The sequence below is a fragment of the Rutidosis leptorrhynchoides genome, chromosome 5 (assembly GCF_046630445.1).
Source record: "Rutidosis leptorrhynchoides isolate AG116_Rl617_1_P2 chromosome 5, CSIRO_AGI_Rlap_v1, whole genome shotgun sequence".
Classification (NCBI taxonomy): Eukaryota; Viridiplantae; Streptophyta; class Magnoliopsida; order Asterales; family Asteraceae; genus Rutidosis; species Rutidosis leptorrhynchoides.
The window spans coordinates 351,437,583-351,456,893 of NC_092337.1; the positions used below are offsets into that span (position 1 = coordinate 351,437,583).

The 19,311-nt window shown below is 37.6% G+C and overlaps 1 protein-coding gene across 1 annotated transcript; it reads left to right on the plus strand.

Annotated features, from left to right (window-relative positions):
- The first annotated feature begins 1,589 nt into the window (after positions 1–1,589).
- Positions 1,590–17,794, plus strand: LOC139849660 (F-box/FBD/LRR-repeat protein At1g13570-like). The gene is made up of 5 exons (XM_071839293.1): positions 1,590–2,122; positions 16,807–16,810; positions 16,927–17,037; positions 17,157–17,318; positions 17,462–17,794. The coding sequence occupies exons 1-5, from the start codon at positions 1,590–1,592 to the stop codon at positions 17,792–17,794; spliced, it is 1,143 nt and encodes a 380-aa protein (XP_071695394.1).
- Positions 17,795–19,311: the final 1,517 nt, after the last annotated feature.

Genomic DNA, 19,311 nt, shown 5'->3' on the forward strand with positions numbered 1-19,311 from the left:
TAGCTAATTTTTGAGAATTTGTTCAGTGTACTATGTTTGAACAATGCAGAGACAAATCAAATTAGGTTAAAAAGAGAAAAATTTGCGATCCAAGTGAAAATGAAAACAACCAGCCCCATCGATTAAATTTTAATACACCCCAAAATTATTTTTCATCAACCACAACCGGTAGTCTGTTTATAAATCAACAAATATACGGTAATAGGTAATTGTGTTGCTTAAATAAATTAAAGTTACAAGCATTTGGATATACTGCAATTGCGTGTGTGTGGACTTTGTAGATTAATCTACTATGAATCGAACTACTATGTGCTTTCATGAATAATATGTACAGTATATGATAATTATCTTCATTTGTTTGCATCAACAAAATACAATTATAAGATCCACTTGTAGCCACTGAATTTTGATGTATTATTCTTTTATTATTAATAATAATATTCGTCGGGTAACACTTTATCAAAAAAATAACATACGATTGAATAAATATGAATAATCAAGCAAATGAATATAAAGTCACGCCCACTAGCTGTTTGATAATATTGTCATGGTGTTCAACAACCAAACAAACACCTATGATAAACTGTATAATAACATTGTTAGTGTGTGGACAAGCATTTTTCTTCATGACCTTAAAACACAGATAACCGTCACGTTTATTTTATTTATTTGGTTTCTTTGTGTCTTTTTTTACTATCTTATATTTTGTTGCTTCAGCGTATGACATAGATACATATCTTTACCACGTCACTTACAAACGACATTTTCACAGTCAAAAAATTGACATTTGTATTCGACGAAGAACCACCGATGTCACCTCTTTGGAGCACCGACTAAGATCAAACTTTGTTATGCATAATTAGAGAATGTAGATAGATACATATTGTGTATCGATAGATGAGGTGTAATACACTGATTTTGTCCGTAGTGAAGGTGTATGCACTTGTTATGTACACGACATTTAGCTTAAACTATTATTCTAAACACAACTAGGTAGGCTATACTTAAGAATTTATGATGTGCATAAGTTATTTGTACATAACTAAAAACTACCTCACATAACCACCTAATCTATTTATTATACAAACATTAAAGCTTAAAATTTTATCACAAGTATGAAGTATATATAGCCTTAAATGCTAACAAAAAAGAAAAAAAGTTAGTGCAAGGACTACCCGGTGTATTCTTACAAAATTGGGGATAATCTGTATAATTATCAAAATATAAAGATGATGAGTGTAAATTTACCCCTTTAAGGCTTTAACTTGAAGTTATTTCTGAAACTCAAAAATTGCCCGTGTTTATTTTATATATGTATATATGAAAATCCCAACTATGAAAGCAAATACTAATAAATATATTGAAGATCGACCAAAACTTTATATTGGAAATCGACCAATTGAAGATCAACAAAATTACCCCGTGTTCATCCTGATATATACATAGGTGTTCTACAAATGAATACCGACTCTCAAAATCAGGTTAAAAATATGGTCCTTTAATACTGTTATTTACTTTTAGTTAGTTATGAATTTTTGCTTTTTACGCTGTTTAATTGGGTTTCGCAGTGTTAATAGTTGTTTATTGAGATGAAAATTGAACGACGACGTTTGTGTGAGGATAGACTGAGCAGGCTTCCTCCAAATATAATAGAAACAATCCTATGTCTTGTACCTATTCGAGAGGCTGCGAGGACATGTATTCTCTCTAAGCAATGGATGTATAATTGGACTAAAATCCCAAAACTTGTGTTTGATGAGGATACTTTTCAAGTGTCAATTGGTGGAAAGAATAATTTATTATTATTCAGTCTCATATACCAACTTTTGCTACTCCACCAAGGTCCCATAGTAGAGTTTTCGCTTTCCGTATGGACTGGTGTAGAGGACACCAGTGTTGAAGTGGACAATATAATACTTTATTTGTCAAGAATGAATACAGTGAAGAAACTTAGTTTGGGGTATTTACCTAGGATACCCTTAGACGTGGTCTTGTCGTTTCAACAATTAACTGACCTGTATCTTCATGAGAGTTGTTGTATTCACCAACAACTAGATGATGATGATGATGATGATACATTCAACAGTGGCTTTAGTAGCAACATTACTACTTTAACCATACTGTTGGAAGCTTTGACGAGCCCAACACACCCACTATTGAGGACCTAGGTTATACTCACTCACTACACCAACACTTTGACGTTGGTTAGTCTTTAATTATATGAATCCTTAGTGCACAATAATATTTAGGCGACAGTGTCGACCATATATCATTCAGGCGGTATAACCGACCATATATCACTTAGGCGGCAGAGCCGACCATATAATAAGAACAACACAAGTGCACTAAGAACTTAAACACAAACTAAGGCTTAACCGGGAAACTTAACAAAGAACACTTTTATTAATACAAAAATATAATTACAGTATTACTTACTTATAAGTTTTCTTTTCTCTACTTATAAGCTCTCTCTAACTCACACTCTTCTTATTTCACACCTTACTTCACACCTTACACAAATGAACCCACCACCTATATTTATACTACTCCATGGAAGTTTCTAGAAACTAGATATTTCCATGGATATATAAATATCTAGATATTTTTATACATATAAATATCTAGATATTTCTTACACATATAAATATCTAGATTTTTCTATACATTTTAATATCTAGATATTTTTCATATACATATTAATATCTAGATATTTTACCCATATACATTTACTAATTCCGTATTATTCTAAATTTGCATTGTATTTTAACACTCCCCCTCAATGCAAATTTTCTTCCAACGATGTCTTGCAGACCATTCCAAGTGCTTCTCTGAATTTTTCAAACTTTGGTTTACTTAGGCTCTTGGTGAATATATCTGCAACTTGTTCATCTGTCTTTGTTGGCACCATCTTGATCTCCCCTTCAAGGACCTTCTCGCGTACATAGTGATAGTGCACTTCTATATGTTTTGTTCTTGCATGGAAGACTAGATTCTCTGCTAATCGAATAGCTGATAGATTATCACAGAAAAGTTTTACTTGATAATCTGTTGATTGATGAAGATCTTCCATTAGCTGCTTCAACCAAGTAATTTCTTGTGTTGCTGATGCTGCTGATCGATATTCTGCTTCGGTGCTTGATAAGGATACAGTTGGTTGTCTCTTGCTGCACCATGATATTACTCCCGATCCAAGACTAAACATGTATCCAGTTGTTGATCGTCGTGTATCATAGTCTCCAGCGTAATCAGCGTCACAATATCCAGTCACGTGACATTCTTTTGTTTTCTTGTACAAAATGCCAAAGTTAATAGTGCCTTTAACATACCTTAAGATGCGTCGAACAACATCAAGGTGAGGCTTCTTCGGATTGCTCATGTATCGACTAACCACTCCAACTGCATAAGATATGTCTGGCCGGCTTAGTGTGAGATAAATAAGACTTCCGACCATCTTTCGATACATGGTAACATCTTGAAGACTTTTTCCTTCATCTGCTCGTAGTTTTGTATTCGGATCCATCGGAGTTGAGATAGGTTTGCAATTAAGCATTCCGTACTTTTGTAAAAGATCTCGCGCATATTTCTGTTGTCCCAGAAATAATCCTTCTCTTTTCTGCTCTATTTCGAGTCCAAGAAAATGTTTGAGTTCTCCAAGTTCCTTCATATGAAATCTGATAGACAGATTCTCTCTTGTCCTTTGGATCTCCTCATAGTGATCTCCCGTGATGATTAAGTCATCCACATATACTAGCACTATGGCTAGTTTTCCTTGATCTTGTTTCACAAATAAACTAGAATCTGAAGGAGAAACTGTGAAACCACTTTGTACTAAGAACTCACCAATTTTCCCGTACCAAGCTCTTGGAGCCTGCTTCAAGCCGTATAGTGCTTTCTTTAATTTGCAGACATGGTCAGGATGAAACTTGTTCTCAAAGCTTCTTGGTTGCTCCTTATAAATTTCTTTGTTAAGTTCTCCATGTAAGAAAGCGTTCTTGACATCCATCTGCCACAGCTTCAAAGATTTGCTAGCGGCTAAAGCTAGTAGAACTCGAATTGTTGTGATCTTCGCCACTGGACTAAACGTTTCTTCATAATCCAGTCCATATTGTTGAGAAAAACCTCTAGCAACAAGTCGAGCTTTGTACCTTTCAATGGAGCCATCTGATCGAGTCTTCACCTTGTAAACCCATTTAGAAGATATTGGTTTTACATCTTTTGGCTTTGGAACTAAATTCCATGTCTGATTTTCTGTTAGTGCATTAATTTCTTCTTCCATCGCTTTCTGCCACTCTCGACTTTGTGCTGCTTCTTCATAAGTGGAAGGCTCAATAGGTATTGATTCATCCACATGAGCAGCATTAGCATACCTCGGATTAGGTTGCCTCGGCCTTGTTGATCTCTGTAATTCTTGTACATGCTCCTTGGCATCCATTTGGCTTGGACAAACCTCTTCGGATGTAGATTGATGTACCCCAGTTTTCCATGGACTCGTTTCCTTAGAGTACGATCCATATCCTTCTTTAATTGGATCCGATATGTGCTCTTTATGTTCTTCTTTCTCTTCTGGAACTTCTTCTAATCCATGAGATTCTGGAAGCTCTATCTTTTGTGGTGACCACTATGAAGAAGCTTCATCAAATACCACATTTCTTGAAGTATGACACTTTCCAGTATTTGGATCACAACATCTCCATCCTTTTCTTGATTCATCATAACCGACAAAAATGCACCGAATTACCTTCTTATCAAATTTGCTTCGTAGATGATCTGGTACGAATACGTAGCATACACATCCAAAAACCTTGAGATGGTTGACGGTTGTCTTGATCTTCCATAATCTTTCATATGGTGAAATATATTCCAACTTTGTTTGTGGGAGTCTGTTAATCACGTATGAAGCCGTCCTCATACATTCGGCCCAAAATCTTCCTGGTACATTCTTACCATGAAGCATACTTCTACAGGTTTCAGCAAGATGACGATTCTTACGTTCTGCCACTCCATTCTGTTGTGGAGTATTAGGGCAAGTTAATTGCCTTCTGATCTTGTGCTTCTCAAGATAGATATTGAACTCGGTTGATAAATATTCTCCTCCATTATCTGTGCGTAAGCATCGAATCTTAGTATTGAGCTCACTTTCTACCTTGTTCTTGAACTCTTTAAACTTTAGAAAAGTCTCCGACTTTTCCTTCATGAAGTAAACCCACACATACCTTGAGAAGTCATCAATGAATGTCACCATATACTTCATTCCTCCAAGTGATGTTTGTTTCACTGGGCCAAAGACGTCTGAGTGTATGAGCTCTAGTGGTGTCTTGGACTGATGTTGTGACTCCTTGAATGGCAATTGGTGAGCTTTTCCAAATTGACATCCAGCACATATTGTATCTGTTCGGATATCAATTTGAGGAAGCCCATTTACTATGTGTTTCACCATCATCTCCTTTAACTTGTTGTAGCCCACATGTCCAAGATGTTCATGCCAAAGATCAGCCGTCTCATTCTTTCGAGTCTTATCCACATATGCTGTTTCAGCAGATAGTACATAGACCGACTCTATTCTTCTTCCTTGCATAATTGGATTGCCAACCACCTCCACTCTCTTAAATACGGACACATCTTCTGGTCTAAAGAGCACATAGTTCCCTTCTGCTGTCAATTGTGGTACTGACAGTAAATTCTTCTTTAGGCCAGGGACAAGATACACCTTCTCGAGTTGGAGCTTATGAGAGTCGCCTTCATTTGGAATTATTGTCTTTCCAATGTGAGAAATAGACAACCTTGAATTGTCGGCTGTCAACATGACTCTTGTAGCGACCCCGACAAATCGTCAAGTGACGGCGTCAGCTACGTGGGTCCCATTACCTGATTATAAGTCTTTAAGATAACGTTTGACCAAAAATATGTCGCCTTCATTTCAAAATAAAGATTGTTTCAAAGTTTACAAGAATTGTTCAACCAAAAGTTAAGTTACAACGTTATAGATACGATTGAAATCTAGGCGACACGGTTTAAAGTAAGGTCAAAAGACGCTCCATGAAATGCATGTATACTCGACATCGGATGCAAGTATCAAATAGTAAGCGGAAGCATGTTTCACATATCGTGCAAGACCTGAGAAAAACATAGAAATCTGTCAACGAAAACGTTGGTGAAATCATAGGTTTAAGTAAGTAAGTACAAGTGAACCACAAGATTTGCATCAATGAAATAATAGTAATACATTCCAAAAGTTTGTTTCACGAGCACCCAATTATCAAAGCTTAACATTCCTTCCATTGTATACCCCATCACTTAGTGCTAGAACAAACACTGATTCTCGAAAATATATTTCATCCGTAGACGGTAGCGAACCGTCAAGGATGAGGGTTGTCAACCCATATGGCCATATAACATAAGTTCTCGCTTACACCCGGCAAGTGTAACTAATGATAATCGAATTGAGGATTTTGTTCTAAACTCGTATGTAGAATGTTTGTTTTCCCGTTCTTGTGTTCACTTAGTTCAAAAGAATCGTTTATGTTTTCTCATCCCAAATATAAGTTCAAAAAGAGTAAAAGTGGGACTATGATCTCACCTTTGATTGCAAGAGTAAATAAGTACTTCAACAAGTAACATGCGTAAAGAACAACGCTAGTCTCGACCTAAACAAATAGGTTGTATCAATAACGGTAGTCACGAAGGGTCAAAGTTGTTCAATTAGTCCTATGGCTCGACACGACTCGATTATGTAGCATGTGAAGCAAACTGTCAAGTTTCATGCAAGATACAAGTATAAAAGCATGTTAGGAAGATTGCATAATTAATTGATTAAGTTTGACAAAAAGTCAAACTTGGTCGGGTCAAAGTCAACGAAAAAGTCAACATGTTCGGGTCGGGTCTCGGACAAATTTTCTATGCTAGTTATTCATATATAAGCATGTTAGAACAAGTTGCATGCGAATTGGAAGTCTAAAACATGGCAAACATTTCACGTGAAACGGACATTGGAGACAGAAGCTGGGCACGGCTTATGCCGCGCCGCGGCCAGGCCTGTCGCGCCGCGACAATGGCCGTGGCCTGGTCCCAGGCCTGTTTCACTTGTTCAAGACTTGGTCAATTTTCAAACAAACGCAAAACTCAAACCGTAAACAATTAGAACATGTATCTTATATCATCGGAAAGGTAATTTGACGAGGAAAACACCTAGACACATTTCATCAAGCAATTCAACACTTACAACAACCCAAAACCGCATTAAACGTTCATAATCAAAGTTTCAAGTTCTAAAAACGCATTTCATGATTCGGGCAACCAATTTACATGTATGATATGCCGTTTCGAAGGTAATCAAACACACATTGCAACTAAACACTTATCAACAACAATTCATAGCATTTGATGCACCAAAAGTTCATATAAAGCTTATCAACCCTAATCCAAAATCACCAAAATCACTAATCAAGTTTATGAAGTTTTACAAATCAACCTACACATCAAAACGAAGCTAGTGATACTAGTAACACTTTTAAAACATGCACTTTAACAATCTAACAACATTTGATCATCCAAAATCAAGGATTAAGCATACACTTTTCATTTTCAAGCTAGTTACACCAAAACATCAAGATCGAGCATACAAATTACATACACGACATCACAATGAGCCATAGACACTAATTAACAACTTTATAACTCAAAAATCTCAAGAACACATAAAATTAGTGATTTTAGAAAGTTACCCAAAAGAGATGAAGTTGGTATCAAATTGAAGAGGATGAAGAGAGGATTCCAAATATGTATTTTGTTTTGATTGAAGCTTGCTAGATCATGAATGGATGATGAATCTTGATGATGAAGATTGAAAGAAAAGTTGAAAGTGTTAAAGGAAAATGGAAATGAAAATGGAAATGAATGAATGGATGAGAAAGGGTGTTGACTAGTTGACCTAGTCACACCTTTGATCACTTGGCAAAAAAGGTCCCTCTAGTTCGGGTGCGGGTGCGTGAATTAACCAAACGAATTATTTTAAATTACACGAGAGTACGGGAGACGTTATCTTCCAACAACGAGAATATTTAAAATGTTACATAACAAAGGATACGAATCTAGATACGAAGGGTATTATTTAAAAAGAAAAAGACGGGCGTTAAAATAATTTAACGGAAAAATGCGGGATGTTACATTATCCACACCTCAAAAGAAATTTCGTCCTGAAATTTAGTTGGAAGTAGTAGTCGATATCTCTTACTCGAGACTTTACGTTGTCCATGCAATGAATAAGTGAAAGTACGTCCTTGAGTGTTCTCATGAGTTGGATAGTCAGGGTTTTACGTTGTATTTGGGTTTGGTTTTACGATCCACAAGTTCAGCCGGTTTTTCCTATGAGGAGGAGTTTGTCATCAATAGTTGGTGCATCTAGAAGGATTGCACGTTCCTGTTCCGCATGACACGTTTCTAAGTTTGTTACACGAAATGTAGGGTAAACGGAAACTTAATTGAGTCGGAAGTTCTAAACGGTAGGAAGCGGTTCCAATACGCCCCAAGGTTTCATAAAGTTCAATATTGCGGATATATCCTTTTCTCGATTTTCCCAAAATGAATTACACCCTTCCAAGGTGCGGTTTCTCAATATTACACTGTTACACACAGGGATTTTGTGAGGTTTTCATCTAAGTTTGGTATAACTCTTCTGGCGACAATGGGTTGCCTCGAGCCCTTCTCGGACTTGAACGATCTCAATTGTTGTTTCTTGATGGAGTTCAGATTTCGGTGGTTGATGCTTTGGTTAAATGAACAGGGGTATGACATTAGCGGTCATATGGGGTTTCGGAAAGTGCGTGTGAACACACGAGTGGTAACTACTGTTGTAAGAGTGATCTACTAAAGGTGACAATACGAGTTTGTGACATGTCTTTCCAAGACATAAATCGTTCGTTTTCTCGGTTCGTCGGTTTGTGGGTGGTACGCGGTACTCATGTCTAAGCGGGTCTCCAAGATTTCTGGAAGTGAAGCGAGTATTTCGATACGGGATAATTGACAAAGATACACCGTGTTGAAATAGAATCTCTTTAAGATGTGCTTGAACAAGATAGTTAGGGTTCGTAAGTGTTCGTTAGGGCTATCCACCCTCGTGGCGAATACTAATGTAATATGAAGAGTTTCTCTATCCATTGGGAAATGTTACAAGGAGTTTCTTTAAACGGAATTGCGAACTGTAAAGATAGTAGTGAAATGAGGACTTAGAATAGGATGAGTTTACATCTCGAGGTTGCCATAACGTGCCTCTAGTTGTCAAAAGTTGAAGTCTGAAAGAGAAACGAGGTAGTACACGTAGTTGTATAGTTCGGGGTTGAATAATAGTTGACCGATTATCAGAAACACAAGGGCGTTAAGTCAAAGAAAAGTGAAGTATCGTTGGATTGTGTGTTATCTTAATTTCCAGTAATATCAGACGGTAACGGTGAAATAACAGAGGTATGTAGTGTGGTACGTGATGACGAGAACATTGATCGGATCCATAATTTAGTATTCGAATTCTTCGTGCAAAATAACGAATTTCCGTTCCGTTGATTTCGAGTCGAGGGAGTATGCCTTTCGGCGTCCAACTAGAAATATTTCCATATTTGAGTCCCATCTGGTGTTGTACGAATTTAGCTAGAAATGTTGGTGTGAAGAATCACGCTCAAGGTTCGAACACGGAGAGGTTTAAAGTTTTCCCTTAGTGAGTTAACGAGTTTAAAAGTCGGGTAACACGAGAAAAGTCAGAAATGAATCTTTGGTAATAACAGACGAGATCTAAGATTTTTTTTTTTTTTTTTTTTTTTTTTTTTTTTTTTTTTTACGAATACAAGTCCGAGTTGGTAGAGTTTCCTGATTACATGTGGCTTGATTTCGAGATTGATTGTAATGCCTTGACCATTAACCTCATGGTCTAGAAAATTGGACTTCGTTCAACAGAAATTCTCACTCGGAGAATTTGGTATAGAGTTGCTCTTTTCTCAAAAGTTCGAGCGTAAGATGGTGATGTTGTTCGTTTTCCTTCTTTACTTAAATAAGTTAAGATGTCATCCATAAATACGATAACAGATTTGTCTAGATAAGTTTGCATACGTGGTTTAGGAGGTTTATGGATACGGACGAGCCTTGGATAAATCGAATGGTACTAAGAGAGATTTACAACTAACGTTGCGAGTTCGGAAAAGACTCAGGAGACATCGTCTCCCCTAACCCCCAATTGATGATAACCGGAACGGAGGTCGATTTGGAATACACACGAGTTTTACGCAAATAATCATGAGGTCATGGATACGAGGAAGTGGGTATCGGTTTCCAACCGAAAATTATTTAGTTCACAAAAATCCATACATAATTGTAGGAAAGAAAGAGAAGAAAAAAAATTTTCTCCTTAACGGATAGGTTTTGAGCTCCTTAGTTCTATAGGTGTCAAGTCATAATTCTTAACGTATATCCTCTGATAAAATTTATAGGCACACAATATATTCCGTTGGTCACTTAAATTGCCTAAGTAGTGTCTAGGGAAAAAGTGGAGTGCAAAGAGCACGAGTCAAAGACTTGGTTATAAAACGTCTAACGGTAATGAAATCGAATAAGTATGAAGTATACGGTTTGTTGTGAAGAAACGTACCCGTTACTAGTCCATCGTCGTTCCGGGCATCCTAGGTGTCGATGTTGAAAGTTCAATGGCGTGCGTTGGGGTTGATTTCTTCTTTGGGCACACATTCCTAAAATGACCCAGTTGGCCACACTCAAAGCATGCACCCGTCCTGTGTGCGTTGGGCACCCTTCGAGCGACGGTAACGGTACCCTTACAGACATGGGCCACATGGCCACTTCTTTGACACTTGACGCAAAATGGTTTGCCACATTCACCAAAATGATGTTTGCGACACTTGTTACAGTGAGGTAGGGTTCCGGCATACCCCTTCTTGCCGCCGGGGGTGAAAGGCTTCTTGGAGATGTTGCTATTGTTGTGGTTGCTTGGTTGCGAGGCTTCCCATTTTCTTTTGTTGTTACCCGGGTGGTTCTCGACCATTCGTACCGGTGCTTCCATTTCATTCACCGTTTCTAAAGTTTGGTGGGCCTTTGTTAAAGCCTCTTGTAGGTTAGTGGGTTGGGATGCCCTTACCCCGTGTTGAATGCTCTTAGGGAGGCCATCCATGTAAAGTTCGACTCTTAGGAATTCGGGAGTCATGAGATTTGGACACATTGAGACTAGTTCGGTAAACCGTTGATTATAAGCTCCGAGGTCATTCCCGACCGTTCTTAAATTCCTTAGCCCTTGCTCGAGCCATCGAGTCTCATCGCGCGGGAAGTATTCGGTGATCATTCTTTCTCTTAATTCGGTCCAAGAGAGTGTAAGAGCTTCATCGATACCCACTGATTGTACATACGTGTTCCACCATGAGAGAGCGATACCGGTAAGAGTGAGGGTGGAAAACTTGACCTTATCTTGGTCTCGACAACTGCTTGTGTTAAAAACGGTCTCCATTTGTTCAAACCATCGGGTGAGAGTAACCGGTCCCCCGGTTCCATCGAAAGTGGGAGGATTGTACTTCATGAAGTTCTTGTAGGAGCAACCCTCGATTGAATTACCGGCTCCATGATTGTTGTTGTTAGAAAAGTGATCGGCCACGGCCGTACCCACGGCGGTGGTTATCATTCGTTGAAGAGCTTGTTCCAGAGTTTCGAGAGGAGTATTGTGTTGACCTTGGTGAGCCATTGTTCCTTCATGAGACAAGAATATCGTTGGTTAGTATTTTCAACAATACTAACCGTGGCATGGAATAAGGATAGAGAGAAAATTTTCCTTGACTCGCCTTAAATTCTTTTATGTCATAATGTCGGAACGTCCATGTGAATCACCGTAATATAATCCCGGAAATTATATTACCCTGATTCTCATGTGCATTTAACATTACTTCATAAAGTCAAGGTGGCGCATCAACAAAATTTATCAACGTAAGATCAAGATCGAATACGAGTCAGATATGATAGAAGAGTTCGAGTATAAATGCACAAATAGTCAAGTAATTCCTACTTCAGTCTATATGCCGGTTGTAGTCTAGATTCACCTATGTACCCTATGACTCGGGGTGGACACAAATGAACTCTAAATCCCTACAACCAAGGCTCTGATACCACCTGTAGCGACAGATGGGGTAGAAACCCACCCAGTGCCTTTCCAGCTAACCGCTTGGTGACCACTGAGTGTACCTCAGACACTGATTTTACGGCCCGCATTTCTGCCAAACTGCCAACCCTCAAATTCCAAGGGATCGCAAGGGGTAAGAGCCAATGCTTCGTCACAGGTAACACTGTGAGAACCCCCTCTACGATTAACCCGCCAAAAAGCATCGTCCGTATGAGTGCCCGGCCTGACAGCCGGCGCGCGTGACTACCTTTACGGCTAAGGTTAAACCAGCTCTGATACCACCTGTAGCGACCCCGACAAATCGTCAAGTGACGGCGTTGGCTACGTGGGTCCCATTACCTGATTATAAGTCTTTAAGATAACGTTTGACCAAAAATATGTCGCCTTCATTTCAAAATAAAGATTGTTTCAAAGTTTACAAGAATTGTTCAACCAAAAGTTAAGTTACAACGTTATAGATACGATTGAAATCTAGGCGACACGGTTTAAAGTAAGGTCAAAAGACGCTCCATGAAATGCATGTATACTCGACATCGGATGCAAGTATCAAATAGTAAGCGGAAGCATGTTTCACATATCGTGCAAGACCTGAGAAAAACATAGAAATCTGTCAACGAAAACGTTGGTGAAATCATAGGTTTAAGTAAGTAAGTACAAGTGAACCACAAGATTTGCATCAATGAAATAATAGTAATACATTCCAAAAGTTTGTTTCACGAGCACCCAATTATCAAAACTTAACATTCCTTCCATTGTATACCCCATCACTTAGTGCTAGAACAAACACTGATTCTCGAAAATATATTTCATCCGTAGACGGTAGCGAACCGTCAAGGATGAGGGTTGTCAACCCATATGGCCATATAACATAAGTTCTCGCTTACACCCGGCAAGTGTAACTAATGATAATCGAATTGAGGATTTTGTTCTAAACTCGTATGTAGAATGTTTGTTTTCCCGTTCTTGTGTTCACTTAGTTCAAAAGAATCGTTTATGTTTTCTCATCCCAAATATAAGTTCAAAAAGAGTAAAAGTGGGACTATGATCTCACCTTTGATTGCAAGAGTAAATAAGTACTTCAACAAGTAACGTGCGTAAAGAACAACGCTAGTCTCGACCTAAACAAATAGGTTGTATCAATAACGGTAGTCACGAAGGGTCAAAGTTGTTCAATTAGTCCTATGGCTCGACACGACTCGATTATGTAGCATGTGAAGCAAACTGTCAAGTTTCATGCAAGATACAAGTATAAAAGCATGTTAGGAAGATTGCATAATTAATTGATTAAGTTTGACAAAAAGTCAAACTTGGTCGGGTCAAAGTCAACGAAAAAGTCAACATGTTCGGGTCGGGTCTCGGACAAATTTTCTATGCTAGTTATTCATATATAAGCATGTTAGAACAAGTTGCATGCGAATTGGAAGTCTAAAACATGGCAAACATTTCACGTGAAACGGACATTGGAGACAGAAGCTGGGCGCGGCTTATGCCGCGCCGCGGCCAGGCCTGTCGCGCCGCGACAATGGCCGTGGCCTGGTCCCAGGCCTGTTTCACTTGTTCAAGACTTGGTCAATTTTCAAACAAACGCAAAACTCAAACCGTAAACAATTAGAACATATATCTTATATCATCGGAAAGGTAATTTGACGAGGAAAACACCTAGACACATTTCATCAAGCAATTCAACACTTACAACAACCCAAAACCGCATTAAACGTTCATAATCAAAGTTTCAAGTTCTAAAAACGCATTTCATGATTCGGGCAACCAATTTACATGTATGATATGCCGTTTCGAAGGTAATCAAACACACATTGCAACTAAACACTTATCAACAACAATTCATAGCATTTGATGCACCAAAAGTTCATATAAAGCTTATCAACCCTAATCCAAAATCACCAAAATCACTAATCAAGTTTATGAAGTTTTACAAATCAACCTACACATCAAAACGAAGCTAGTGATACTAGTAACACTTTTAAAACACGCACTTTAACAATCTAACAACATTTGATCATCCAAAATCAAGGATTAAGCATACACTTTTCATTTTCAAGCTAGTTACACCAAAACATCAAGATCGAGCATACAAATTACATACACGACATCACAATGAGCCATAGACACTAATTAACAACTTTATAACTCAAAAATCTCAAGAACACATAAAATTAGTGATTTTAGAAAGTTACCCAAAAGAGATGAAGTTGGTATCAAATTGAAGAGGATGAAGAGAGGATTCCAAATATGTATTTTGTTCTGATTGAAGCTTGCTAGATCATGAATGGATGATGAATCTTGATGATGAAGATTGAAAGAAAAGTTGAAAGTGTTAAAGGAAAATGGAAATGAAAATGGAAATGAATGAATGGATGAGAAAGGGTGTTGACTAGTTGACCTAGTCACACCTTTGATCACTTGGCAAAAATGGTCCCTCTAGTTCGGGTGCGGGTGCGTGAATTAACCAAACGAATTATTTTAAATTACACGAGAGTACGGGAGACGTTATCTTCCAACAACGAGAATATTTAAAATGTTACATAACAAAGGATACGAATCTAGATACGAAGGGTATTATTTAAAAAGAAAAAGACGGGCGTTAAAATAATTTAACGGAAAAATGCGGGATGTTACAACTCTCTTTCCTTTGTAATCCTCCATTTCTTGCAGCTTCGTCTCATCATTGGTCATATGATTTGAGCACCCAGAATCAATGATCCAATCATCTTTGTAGTTTATTTTTGACTTTAAAGTTGTTGTAAGAGCTTGATCATCTATGTCAGCTTCAACAGAGAGTCCAGCTTCTGCATCCCATGTTTCCTCATTAATGGTTGCTTCGAATGTGACCTCTTTCTTCTCATCTCTTGCGGCGGACACATTTCCTTCGAAAGTTCGCCTTCTGGGGAATCTACAATCTCGAGCAAAATGACCCTTCTTGCCACAATTGAAGCATTCACCATTCTTTCTCTTATCATTTTCCCCGTATTGTTGGCGACGATCTCTTCTTCCTTGTTGAGCTCCCCCTGAAGCGTTGCCTTTTGATTTTGGGTGACCCTTCCACCCATATGTCTTACTTTCTTTCATAGCCTCTTGTCTTCGAGATGTTGCTTTCTTCTTATTGGTGAAGAGTGCCTCTTCTTCGCCTTTTATGCTTACTTCACTCATCTGCTTGGCTAATGCCTCTTGATTAGCCAACAAATTCTCCAGCTCTATTAATGATGGTTGAGTAGGCCATCCTCTCACAGCGGCTATAAATCCATTATACTCGGACCTTAAGCCATGGATGATAATTCTCTTCATCTTTGCATCACTCACTTTTTCTTCAGGAGCAAGTTGAGATATCTCACGGCAAATTGATTTCACCTTGGTGAAATACTGAGAAATAGACAGACTTCCTTGTGAGATACCCGCGAGCTCATTTTCCAAGAGCTGGAGGCGTGCTTCATTCTTCTTTGAAAATAATTTTTCAAAAGTTTCCCAAGCTGCCTTTGGTGTTTTCTCGTCACGGATGTGCTCCAATAGATCCTTCTCGATTGTAGTCTTCAATATAAATAAAGCCTTCCCGGCCTTGATGTTCCATTTTCTCAAGGCTTCAGCATTTTCTTTCGGTGGAGGCGTTGTGTCACTGCCAGCAACTATTTCCCATAAATCCTGTCCTTGTAGGTAGGATTCTATGCAAGTCCGCCAATAACCATAGTTGTGGCTATTGAGACTCTTGATTCCACTGCTCGTACTTGCAAGATCTGCCATCATGACGTCCAACGTCCAATAAGCTTGGTCCCTGACCGATGAGCTTTCACAGTTCCTAACTGTGCTCCGACAGAATCTCCCTTAGAGCCTTGGTGAAAACAAGCCGATGTAAACGTCCAACGTTTACCGATTTCCTCCACTAGCAATGGTCCCGAACGACCCGCTCTGATACCAATTGTTGGAAGCTTTGACGAGCCCAACACACCCACTATTGAGGACCTAGGTTATACTCACTCACTACACCAACACTTTGACGTTGGTTAGCCTTTAATTATATGAATCCTTAGTGCACAATAATATTTAGGCGACAGTGTCGACCATATATCATTCAGGCGGTATAACCGACCATATATCACTTAGGCGGCAGAGCCGACCATATAATAAGAACAACACAAGTGCACTAAGAACTTAAACACAAACTAAGGCTTAACCGGGAAACTTAACAAAGAACACTTTTATTAATACAAAAATATAATTACAGTATTACTTACTTATAAGTTTTCTTTTCTCTACTTATAAGCTCTCTCTAACTCACACTCTTCTTATTTCACACCTTACTTCACACCTTACACAAATGAACCCACCACCTATATTTATAGTACTCCATGGAAGTTTCTAGAAACTAGATATTTTCATGGATATATAAATATCTAGATATTTTTATACATATAAATATCTAGATATTTCTTACACATATAAATATCTAGATTTTTCTATACATTTTAATATCTAGATATTTTTCATATACATATTAATATCTAGATATTTTACCCATATACATTTACTAATTCCGTATTATTCTAAATTTGCATTGTATTTTAACACATACATGATATTCAAATCTCTAAGGAAACACTTGCACATCTTCTATCCAAGTGTCCGTTATTGAAAACATTTAGTCTGGTAATAAATAATAAATAATCAGTAATCAATCAATATCCTTTTCCTATACATATGGGCTATTATTATTATCAGTTATAATAAATAATAGTAAATCTGGATATTGTATGTTTTTGCAGGTTCGAGGGTATATGCCTATTCAAAATGGCATCGACAACTTCGACATTATTGAGCTATTAGAGTATTTACCTGTGATTGAAAATTTGACTATTTACCTTTGGCATATGCTGGTAATAAATAATTTTCTTCACTAGCTAGCTTGTTTATTTTAATTTTAACTTGGAATTATTATTTTATTTATTTATTTATTGTTTGTTTGTGTGGTATGTATGTACGTACTTACAAGTAGTGTACTCGTGAGCTACCACGAGAGCTTTCAACACCATTATATCACCTGAAATACATGTACTTATACGATCTTCTTTTGGGGGACGGGGAATGTTTCTATGGGATGCCTCTTCTTGCTCTTTTGATCAGATCTTCTCCAAACTTGGAGAAACTCAAGCTGCGTGTAAGTAAAAAAGTATCTTTTTGTATTAATTAATAATTAATAATTAATAATAATAATAATACAGTAATAATTATAATTATTTTTTATCATGTCAAAATGAGGTGACACACACACGAAATACTCCTCCCTTTCTTCTTTTGCAGACATTTAGACTTGGGAAACCGATGTTAGATACGGACTCAATAGAAGATGCTGTTGTAGACGAAGAAGCGGATTTAAGTGACTATTATTATTTATTTGAAGATATTGAGATGAATAATAATCTGAAAGAGATGGAGATTGTAGATTATTGTAACATGAAGATTGAGATGGAGTTTGTGAAGCTTATGTTAGTCAAGTCACCTGTGTTGAAGACGTTGAGGATATTCCTTGACAAAAATGTCGGAGAGGATGAAGATTTGGAGATTTTAAAGATTTTGCTTAGCTGTCCACGTGCATCCCCACTCGTCCAAATCATTTTACATCGTCATGTTTGAATGCAGAGCAGATCCAACTGGCTGGCTTGGCTTGGCTTGGCTTGGCTTGGCTTGGTAGTATAACCTTCTTTAGATGAAATTGTTTTTCCTGTTGTTTAGTTAATTTTATTTATTTCCTGTTGTTAATATTTGTGGTGTAGTTGCAACTCAGTTTGTCAAATTAGCAAGTGATTTTTCTCAGATACTTGTATATATGCTCATGTCTTCAGTTGTATTTTAGTGATTTTGTTTCTGTCTTGAGTCACTATTTTTCAACCTATATGTCATATTGCTTTACTGGTTTTGAGTTTTTGTGGGAGCCACTTCCTTGGCTTATAATTTCAACGCTTACGGATATGTTTAAGTCGTTCTAATTAGTAGAAATAATAAAATAGACAACGGGCAATAGTGTTTGTGAATCACCCTGACCCATTCTGACCCATTTTGACATTTGACCAACCTGCCATTGTCCTGTTTCAGATTTAACTTGTGATTTTAAATGTGGGTGTTTATGCTTTTAGGCTTACATGCATATTGGGAAGATGTCAAATGAATCTTTATGTGTCGCTTAGAAAATTACCATAGAAAGAGACTATACATTCATTGTTCTATCTTATATTCACCAACACAAATATGGGTACATGATCATCTAATCTGCACTAATTATCATTGTATAATGGTATATATTCAAGTGTTTGTACGGCTACCATATTTGTTTTGCATCTACAGTTATTGGTATTATTATTATTATTGAAAGTTCATCTCTTAAGTTACAGGGTTTCCTTCATCATCCACAAAAATTGAATTTTTTTTTATGGTTAATGATACGACATCCGGATATAAACTCATTTACAAATAAAACCGATCACCATAAGCATGATTAAAGGCCATAAAAACCGTGAATGCGCTAAATACCGGATAGTACATAGCATGAATATATTGGCGGTGGTCAGCATGTAAGCCCTACATGACGTGACAATATGCGTCATTCATCAAAGAGGCCAAATAAGCACCAAGCTCCGAATATTCATGGATTGACCAATCAAGTCTGAGTCTTAAGAGTTGACTAGCCAATCAGATCATGACGCGTGTTGTATGTAAGTCAAGTTTTGGACTTTGCATTTATTGGGACAATTGGATTTTGTCAGAGGTTACACTTTCTCTCTCTAAGAATGTGTTTTCTCTCTCTAGAAGTTTGAGTAAGGCATGTGGATCGGACTCGAGCTTTATTGGCATCCGATAAATCATTGTTAAACAGAGAGCGACTTCCGGTAAGCCGTCCACCATCAACGTGATCTGATTTGTACTCGTATCTTATCTGCTGACCGGAATAAATATAATCATTTGGCGCCATCCATTCTTTACCCGTTTTTTGAGCATTTAGAAGATACAAAAGATGATTCACAAATAGGGAGCTCAACAAAGAAGAAAACCAGAGTTTTGAAAAGTGAAAGACATAATTATTAATTAATGGTTTTTTCATGAGTCTAGGATATTAACACATCAAAAGCTCTAGTACAGTAGTACCTTATCAATTG